This window comes from Engraulis encrasicolus, chromosome 16 (assembly GCF_034702125.1).
Source record: "Engraulis encrasicolus isolate BLACKSEA-1 chromosome 16, IST_EnEncr_1.0, whole genome shotgun sequence".
Taxonomy (NCBI): domain Eukaryota; kingdom Metazoa; phylum Chordata; class Actinopteri; order Clupeiformes; family Engraulidae; genus Engraulis; species Engraulis encrasicolus.
The window spans coordinates 36,807,620-36,817,923 of NC_085872.1; the positions used below are offsets into that span (position 1 = coordinate 36,807,620).

The 10,304-nt window shown below is 45.5% G+C and overlaps 1 protein-coding gene across 1 annotated transcript; it reads right to left on the reverse strand.

The window, feature by feature from the left end:
- Positions 1-5,496: 5,496 nt before the first annotated feature.
- LOC134466562 (uncharacterized) lies at positions 5,497-7,104 on the reverse strand. Its single transcript, XM_063220458.1, has 2 exons — positions 6,481-7,104; positions 5,497-6,357 (listed from the first exon to the last, which is right to left on the reverse strand). The coding sequence occupies exons 1-2, from the start codon at positions 6,751-6,753 to the stop codon at positions 5,755-5,757; spliced, it is 876 nt and encodes a 291-aa protein (XP_063076528.1). The 5' UTR covers positions 6,754-7,104; the 3' UTR covers positions 5,497-5,754.
- Between the last annotated feature and the right edge of the window lie 3,200 nt (positions 7,105-10,304).

Here is a 10,304-nt window from a genome sequence, read left to right on the forward strand (position 1 = left end):
CCACAGAGGCTTCCTGACATCCATCAGGGAATGAGGAGGTGTGGATTCATTTAACTATGAGATATTCTGCTTTTCCAAAAAACGATGATTTAGCAGATGCTAGGGTATTAGCATTAAGCTAGTTACGATATAAAATGAACTCAAAGTACCCCCGTTGCACTTTTGTTGCCGTCAGCTAAGCGTATAGCATAGTATACCGTCTAGTATAGTGCACGCACACACGAGCTGGAGAGACACACATGTTTCACGCACATGTGGGGCTGGTTAAGTGATTCAGCGAGGCGTTATGTAACTGCAGATTGTGTGGAGCTGGCAGTCAGGGGTCGATAGCGTCTGAATATGAGACCCGGCGTAGACCCAGAGGCCGGCAGCCAGACCGTGAAGACCCCAAAATACACTCGGCTTATTTCGGAGACGTATTTGGACTGACTCAATAATCAAAAGGATGACTATCACCCCCCTGTGAACTACCTCGGTTGCACAAAATACCAGGGGTAGAAGGGATGTGTATGTGTGTGGTGTCTCTCTTCTCCTCCCTCTCTTTCCCTCTCCCTCTCTCTCTCTCCCTCTCTATCTCCCCCACCTCTCTCTCTCTCTCTCTCTCTCTCTCTCTCTCTCTCTCTCTCTCTCTCTCTCTCTCTCTCTCTCTCTCTCTCTCTCGGTGTGTGTGTGTGTGTGTGTGTGTGTGTGTGTGTGTGTGTGTGTGTGTGTGTGTGTGTGTGTGTGTGTGTGTGTGGTGGAGGTTGATATTATGTGTGCTGTCTGTAAAGTATGCAAACCTATCTGCTTGATCTGTGAGCTGAATTCTGGGCCGGCGAAGAGGTTTTATCAGCACCCAGCTCAGTTGGGGAATTCAGCTGTTGATTCAAAATGAGCAGAGTTGGGGAATATGAAAGTTCTGCAATGACTACCACACAGACGGGATAGAGAGAGCAATAGAGAAAAAGAGAGAAAGAAAGAGAGAGAGAGAGAGAGAGAGAGAGAGAGAGAGAGAGAGAGAGAGAGAGAGAGAGAGAGAGAGAGAGAGAGAGAGAGAGAGAGAGAGAGAGGGAGAGAGAGGCAGAGGAGGCAGGAGCAGAGAAACAGTGTGTGTGTGAGAGACAGAAAGAGAACAAGACAGAAAGTGAGAGGAGTGAGTGTGTTTTCTGAAATATTCAGACAGTGACACACTAACCGGTTAGCATTGGTCCCATAATCTGGCAGGCCGAGTCCAATCCCCAGGCTCCAGTGTAAGTCTGGCCCGTATTAATGCAGTGCGGAGCCTGCCAGAGTGGGGGGGCTCCAGGGTGCATAGTTGGGTCTATGAGCCAGGCATCTGGGCCTCGGGGGGAAATGCTGTGATTGACTGGAATTACAATGTATAGCTTGCCTTTCTTCCTTCTGTCTACGCAATGGGTGCAGGCTTGGCTTTTTTCATTGCACTCAGTCAGATACGCTTACACAGACATACACAGAGGCATACATATATAGTGTATACACACACTCTCTCCTTCTTTCTCCACACACACACACACACACACACACACACACACACACACACACACACACACACACACACACACACACACACACACACACACACACACACACACACACACACACACACCGGCACGTATATTGGCTCTTATACAGAAGTGGTTACTTGGGCGGGCATGTAGATACACATTTTACACACTACACTACACTACACACCAAGAGTTTCCTATTCCCCACTGCCTCGTCGTACGTATTGTACGGGCATATCGGTTACACACAATGGCCTGTCAGAGGGGCTGTCTGGACGTTTTGCAGCATATTTGAGGCCAGCCGGCAGAGACACCCCTGGAGCAAGCAGCCAAAATCCATGCCCAGGCCCCGGTCGCGGGCCTTCTCCAGGGTAGCACGCAAGCACAGCAGCACCTGGTCTGGTCATATACCGCAAGAGAAGGCACCGTCAGCTGCAGCTAATCACCGCTAACTCAACCATTCCAGACCTGGGCCTAGAAACAGCTCCAGGAGCCCTTGGAGATGAAAAACATCAACGTTTACTATTTCCAACCTCCCAAGCAAAAAGGAGCTCCTCCAAAAAACCACCTGCATGCACTTACAGCCCCAAATAACGCATATAATTCAATTTATTTTAGATGCTGCTCGTATTAAGTCTTATGAGCAGTTCGTGATTTTTTGTGTCTGTGGTGGTATGTATTATGTTGTATTTATAATAATAATAATAATAATTGTATTTGTATAGCACTGTGTCATACAAGGCATGTAACTCAAAGTGCTTAACAAATGGGAAAAAACATTGTTAGAGATAGATTTAAAAGGAGAGGAGAGATAGATTTAAAAGGAGAGGTATAGAGGAGAGGCAGAAAAAGCAGGAAGGCAGAGGAAGAAGAGATAGACAGAGAATGTAGAGTCATAAGGTCAACGTAGGTTAGGACCAGGATTCTTAGATGTGTAAGGTCCATAGTGGCTGGGCCTATCATAAGTCATAGATAGTCACACAGAGATTGGGCGCTCAGGTGCGGCCCCTGGTGGCATCAGGGGTGAGGAAAAACTCCCTTTCGCTTGATTCATAGTTTGTGAGGGGGAAAAAAAGCTCAGTGAGGTCTGAGAAAAAAGACCCCCTGTAGTCAGGAAGAAACCTCAGGCAGAGACCAGCGGCCACCTAGGGGAGCCCCCTGCCAGGGCTGGATTGCGAGTAGTAGGGGCGCTGCGGCGGCTGGGACACTATGACGTCTTGGCAGCTAGGAGTTGGCAAGGATGAAGAGGTGGGTCTTCAGCTGCTTCTTAAAGGAGTCGACGGAGGTGGCTGATCGGATCTCGATGGGGAGGGTGTTCCATCTCTTGGGCGCATAGCAGGCAAACGCGGCGTCGCCGATCTTCTTCTGCGGGGGGGTGGGGGTCCTTAGCAGCTTGGCATCAGTGGACCTGAGAGCTCGAGCAGGGGCATAAAAAGAGAGCATGTCTGAGATATAGCCAGGGGCAAGTCCATTTAATGCTTTAAATACTGTGAGCAGAATCTTAAAGTCGATTCTGTATGAGACAGGTAACCAGTGCAGGTCTGCCAAGACAGGAGAGATGTGCTCTCTCATTCTGGTTCTTGTTAGGATTCTTGCCGCAGAATTTTGAATGAGTTGCAATTTGTCAATTAATTTTTTTGGGAGACCAGAGAAAAGAGCATTGCAGTAGTCTATCCTACTGGTGACAAAGGCATGAATAAGTTTCTCAGCGTCTTGTCGGGGGGCCAAGCCGCGCACTTTGTTGACATTTCTAAGATGGAAAAAAGCAGATTTTGTTATCTTGTTGATGTGAGGCTCAAAGCTCAAATCCGAGTCTATGACCACACCTAGGCTAGTAACCTTATCTTTAATGTGTATGCTTAGGTCACCTAGGCTTGAGTGGAGTTTTGCACGTTTTTTCTTAGGCCCAATGAGCAACACTTCAGTTTTATCTTCATTTAATTTTAGGAAGTTACTGTTCATCCAATCTGTAATGGCAGACATGCATTTAGTCAAGGCATGAATGGCAGTGGTTTGGCTAGGCTCGACAGAGATATATAGTTGAGTGTCATCGGCATAGCTATGAAAATCAACATTGTGCTCTCTGATGATGGAGCCCAGGGGCAACATATAGAGAGAGAAGAGGAGAGGGCCCAAGCAACTACCCTGAGAAACTCCAAAAGGCACATCATACTTGTTGGAGACGTATTCTCCGATGGTGACAAAAAACTGTCTTCCTGTAATATATGTTTTGAACCACTCTAAGACGTGACCGGACAAGCCTACCCAAGATTCAAGGCGGTCAATTAGTATGTTGTGGTCTATCGTGTCAAAGGCGGCACTGAGGTCGAGGAGGATAAGTGCTGAAACTTTGTTTGCGGCAGTGTTGAGCCTAAGATCACTTATTATTTTGGTTAGTGCTGTTTCGGTGCTATGGTTGGCTCTAAAGCCTGATTGGAATTTTTCCAAGATATCATTCCCAGCCAGATGTTGATTAAGCTGTTTAAATACAACTTTTTCTAGTACCTTGCTTATAAAGGGGAGGTTTGATATAGGTCGGTAGTTGTTTAAAGAATTCTGATCTAAATTTGTCTTTTTTAGGAGTGGTTTTACCATGGCTGTTTTGAATGAGCTTGGAAAAATGCCTGTAAGCATAGAGGTGTTAACAATTTGCAGTAAAGGTGCTGCTAAGCAACCAAGTACGTTTTTTAGCAGATATGTGGGGATCGCGTCAAGGCTGCAGGTAGACTGCTTACTTTCCCTGACTATTTTACAGAGGTCGTCCTCTGTAATTGGACAAAACTTTTGGAAGCTCTCAGGTCTCCTAGGGGGGTTTAACCCTCCCCTCGGTGTATCGCCTGAGTGGGCGACAGAGGTTGCTGCGTTTCCACCTTGGATGCCTTCTCTAATGTCGGCAATCTTTTTATTAAAAAATCTAGCAAATTCCTCGCACTTGGCATGTGATGCTGCATTTAGGTTGTTATTGCTATGTGTTGGATTAAGCAGGTGGTCAATAGTGGAAAAAAAGAACTTTCGCATTATGCTGGTTGTCTGTTATGATTTTGGAAAAATATGCTTTTCTCTCTGAGCGTACCGCATTATTGTAGGAGGAGATCTCATCCCTAAGGGATTGTCTGTGGACTTCTAATTTAGTTTTCCTCCAAAGACGCTCGGTTACTCTGCATTTTCTTTTTAAGGCTCTAAGTGAGTCATTCATCCAAGGTGAATACCTAGCTCTGGTTCTTGTCGTCGTTCTAATTGGAGCTATGTTATCTAGAATTCCTCTTAAGTTGTTGTTGAAGCTATCAACCATTTCATCAGGTGTGCAGTGACCATTTAGTAGGTCACCTGATTTGATGAGGTCTGAAATCTTAAGCTCAGCAGAGGCATTAATGCGTCGTCTGTGAATGACATTGTTGGGTGTGCTAATTTGTGTTGAAATGTCAAAATCAAAAAACACACAGTGGTGGTCGGAGAGGCCGACGTCCGTGACCGATATATTGTTGATGTCAAGTGCATGTGAAATAACAAGGTCAAGTGTGTTGCCTTTTCGATGGGTAGGCTGTTCTGTAACATTCTGGACGACACCGAATCCATTTAATGTGTCTAAGAAAGACTTGGCTATTGCGTCATCTGATTTATTTACGTGGATATTAAAGTCGCCAGCAATTATTGCTTTGTCATAGTTAGTAAGTACGTCCGACATGAAGGTGGAGAAATCAGATAGAAATGACGAAGAGAATTTCGGTGGACGGTACAGAACAATAATGATCAGTTTGAGGTTTGCTTGGACCCTCATTGCCAAGTATTCAAATGAAGAGAAAGAGCCCAGATTCATCTTAGTACAATTAAATTTGTTGGAGAATAGTATGGCTACGCCTCCGCCTCGTTTCTTTGGTCTCGGGGCGTGAAGGAATTTGTAATCGGAAGGGCAAGCCTCAATAAAAGTAGCAGCCCCGTCGTCTTTAAGCCATGTTTCAGTAAGGAACATAAAGCTTATGTTTTTGTCCGAGACCAGCTGGTTTACTACGAAGCTTTTGTTGGTCAAGGACTGCACGTTAAGTAATGCAGCATTAACATTCAAAGTAGTAGAGCTATTGTTTATGCGTTCAGGTGCAATCGTAATTAGGTTGTTGTGTACACAACCAGAGGGTCTATATCTGCGAGCTTTCCTACGGGTAGTGACAGCGTGGATAGCTAGAGGGGAACTCTCTGTTGGGCACGCAGTGTCTAAATTGGTGTAGTGCTTTGGATTTGAAACACCTGTTAGTCAATCCAAGGACCGGTGGGCTTCGAGGGTCAGCTCTAGGTTGGTCGCGAGGAGACGAGCGCCAGATCTGTTTAAGTGCCTTCCATCTCGTGCGAAGAGGTTACGGCGGTTCCAGAAAGCGGAGAAGTTGTCAACGTAGGGAATGGCTTCTTGGCGGCAGTGTCTCATCAGCCAGACGTGCAGTTGGCGGATTCGGGAGAACTGGAAGGCAGAGAAACAAACAGAGGGGATGGGGCCTGAGATAGCGTATTTTTTTCCAGTGCTGCTAAGGGTATTAATAAGGGAGAGGAAATCGGACTCAAGTTTTTTAGACTGCTGCAGCCGGATGTCATTGGAGCCTGCGTGGACGATGAGAGTTGTGGCGGTAGGATACTGTGACAGCGCGTCCGGCACATTCGACTGGACATCGGCTACGAGAGCTCCAGGTAGGCACCACGTCTGGGCGTTTCGTAGGGTTACGTGGCGAACCATCGAAGATCCTATGAGGACTGTTGATGGTCGCCGGGGTTCTGAATGGGCAGGCTGCTCTCGGGTGATTTGCCTGGGGGTAGCGAGGGTCCGGCGGCTTCTGGGTCGCACTCTTTGTGGTAGAGGCTTGGGCACCTGGTGGGAGGGGGGGACAGGGTCAGTTTCTGCATCGATGACTGAGTCAAGTACAGAAAAACGATTGCTAGTCACTAGAGGTGGTGAACATTTCTGCAGTACTCCCCTGCCGCCGTTAACCACCTCCGTCCAGCTACGACGCGCGGGAGTGGAGCACGGTGGATTCGGGGGGGACTTCGGCTGGTGTTTGCTGTGGCTGGGGAAAAAAGATAGTGTAGTTAGGTTGGCGCTAGTATTACTGGTTTGGTGTTTCAACGTGGTGTTATGGGATTTTATGACTACCTCGCATTGTAGCCGGCGAATGTCACGTCTAAGTGTTTCAATCGTCATGTTGGCTTTGGCTAGTCTTTCATTAGCATTAGCTAGATCACTGCAGGCGCAGGTAGAGTTGGCCATAATTAGGTCTGCGGATGCAGCAGAAAAGGTTATTTTTGCGAGATAGTTGGTGTAGTGTTGCAAAATTGACTATGAGGTGAGGTGAAACTAAAGCCGAGTAGGGCTCGGCGCGAAAAAAAAGTTATGTAGGCTAGCCTGGTGGAAAGCAAAAATCTATTTGGATGGTGGGGAGGTTAGCCTATGTGCTTATGTTGTTGTAAGAGTGATAACAAGGTAGCGCTAAAGTAATACTACATCGAATCAGTTGTTTGTAGTTGTAAGTTTCAGACAAAGCTTTTAGGAGAAAAACGAGAAGAAACTTAATTTCGTCCGAGTAGCTCCTCGACGGGAATAGCTTGATCCGGAAGCGGAAGTGACGTCTCATAACTCAGATAGCAACTGAAGGTAACCTGTTATGATGTTATTATCACCAGTTGGAATAGCTGCGAAGATTTATAGACGTCTTGTAAATTATAATAAGTAAGGAATTATGTACTGTAACAACTGCTCATTAGCCATTTACCAACATAAGTATGGCTGAATTATTTTGTGTAATGGTGTACGAAGGACATTTAAATTTACGAGACTGAAATGATTCAATTCAATTGATGCCAGAGGTCTCCGTTTGTGTGTGTGTGTGTGTGTGTGTGTGTGTGTGTGTGTGTGTGTGTGTGTGTGTGTGTGTGTGTGTGTGTGTGTGTGTGTGTGTGTGTGTGTGTGTGTGTGTTTGGGGTGTGTGTGTGTGTGTGTGTGTGTGTGTGTGTGTGTGTGTGTGTGTGTTTGTGTGTGTGTGTGTGTGTGTGTGTGTGTGTGTGTTTGTGTGTGTGTGTGTGTATGTGTGTGTGTGTGTGTGTGTGTGTGTGTGTGTGTGTGTGTGTGTGTGTGTGAGTAGACTGTGTGGGGAAGAAGAAGAAGAAGAAGAAGAAGAAGAAGAAGAAGAAGAAGAAGAAAAAAAAAACCCTCCTCATCTGGTCTGTGAAGTGAAGCAGTGAAAGGCTTCATTGTGAGAGAGATTACAGGCTATTACACAGTGAGTGCGCTGTTAGCTCTTTGTTTGCTAACATGACAGAACGGAGCTTGAGTGTAATTTGATGTAGGGCACTATGTGTGAGAAACCCTCCAGGACATGGAGGATATCAGGGGGAGGGGTGAGGGGGTGACATGGAGCAGCACGGTAAAAAAAAAGAAACAGAGACGGAGACAAAAAGAAAGAGAGAGAGAGAGAGAGAGAGAGAGAGAGAGAGAGAGAGAGAGAGAGAGAGAGAGAGAGAGAGAGAGAGAGAGAGAGAGAGAAGGAGAGAGAGTAAGCGACACAGGGGAGCAAGAAAACAGAGACCACAAGAGAGCAAGTCTAGAAGTTTTTCAACCAGTATACTACTTTTCTCATGATTATTAATGTTTTATTCATGAATGTATAATGTTGTATACATGGCCAAGCCATTTCACTTTCTTATAAATATGAGAGAGAGAATGAGACAGAGACAGAGACAGAGAGAAATAGTGACAGAGTGGTGCTAAGGATTACTGTACTTGTGGAACACTCACTGGTTCTACTACCCATAGCAACATTCCAAGCCAGAGACAGAGACAGAGACAGAGACAGAGAGAAATAGTGACAGAGTGGTGCTAAGGATTACTGTACTTGTGGAACACTCACTGGTTCTACTACCCATAGCAACATTCCAAGCCATCCTGCCAATTTGCACCCTGTTAACTGAGAGGGATCCTATGATGAATTAAACTTAAATGAAATTTGTAGCATGCATTTGTGTGGTATGCTCTGATTTGTCCGGTGACTTTGTAGCCATTATGTACTCATTATATATAATGTCTCTTATCATAACATCTGATTTGGTACCAAAACAGATGAAACCGATTTTGTTAATAGCGTATCACTTTCAGCTGGTGCTATCTTAGTGTAGTGCTAAATTATCTTTCTGTTGCATGCATGCACGCACATGTAAGCACACACACGCATGTAAGCACACACACACACACACACACACACACACACACACACACACACACACACACACACACACACACACACACACACACACACACACACACACACACACACGTGTGTGGCACATATTGACAGATATGAATATTGTATCAACTTAGGATAGTCTACAGACGGAACATGTTGTCTGTTAGTGTCATCTTTGGCTACTGTGTGAAAGTGAGTCATGTTGATTTAGGATTGAGTGCTTTGCCTAGACAGCTGGTTTGTGTGCGTGTGCGTGTGTGTCTGCATGTGCGTGCCTGCGTGTGTGTGTGTGTGCCTGTGTCTGTGTGTGTATATGCATGTAACGTCCACACATGTGTATAAGTCCATGATTGTGTGTAAGTGTTCCTGCGTGTGTTTGGTTTGTGTATGTGTTTTGTATATTGTGTGGCTGTGTGCGTGCATGCGTGCGTGCGTGCGCGCGTGTGTGTGTGCGCGCGCGTTTGTGCGCGTGTGTGTGTGCGTGCCCGCGCGTGCGTGCATGTGTGTGTCTACTGGAAGGGCCCCGACAGATAGACACTCTCAGACACATCCTGTCCTGTGCTTGACTAAAGACGACACAAGGGAAGTGACCCAGCCAGTTCAGTTCTGTGGTCTGGGATGCAATAATTCACTTACCACTGTAAATGGCTGTAAATAAAATGTCTAAGCACAGCAATAAATTTGCCCTGGAAGTTAGAGAAAATATAATATTCCTGTGATGTATTAAATGTACGACAATTCCCAACCTATAAGGAGCCATCTCAGTGGCTTTCTCATTAAGGCAAATCAGTCTGTGACTATCCAAGATGTGTGAAATAGTTAGTAAAAAGAACACGAACGAGTCATTCACAAGTGATACTCAAAACACGAAGACCATGTAAGTTCTCTTTTGTTCTCAATGATTTCCTGTACTATTATCGTTCTCAAATATTTCCTATATGGCTTACAATAATTGACCTGATTATAATTTTCTGTGGACCAAAAGCTCCTTTTCAATATAGGCCTAAGATAGAATCAAGCACATGAACGTCTGTCCCACTCTTTCCCTCCGAAGGAACATCATATTGAAACACTCTTGACTAGGAGGACACAATTATTTCGAATACTATTACGACTCACAGTAATTGTTGTTGCCTGCCTGTAAATTGCTTTTGGATCAACACCTCTTTTCAAACGTAATGTTCTGTAATGTTTTGTCATCTCCAGTCCCTCCAAGTGCACAACATTGAACTGGAATGCGAGACTAAATCCTGATGAGGACCTGTGTGGTTCAAACTTTTAATCGTGAGCCATGAGTTAATGAAGGGTTTTTAATTCACTTCCTCATTATTTACTTGGAGTTGCTTGGACTATCCTTTTTTTGTTGAATTGCCCTTTAAACAAGAGCACCCACTATACTTAAGAAGACACGGCAACTTTTTGACCTTTTGTTAAAGTTGTACTGGAAGTCTCTCCAGAGTTCCTTAGCGATGATCACGGGGCCTTTTTTACTGTAAACCTGTGCCCCCGTGGCTCCGCTTCTTCCGTGCTCATTGTTCAAAGCGCAAGCGCTGCGCGGAGGAAATGAGCAGGTTGTCCCAGA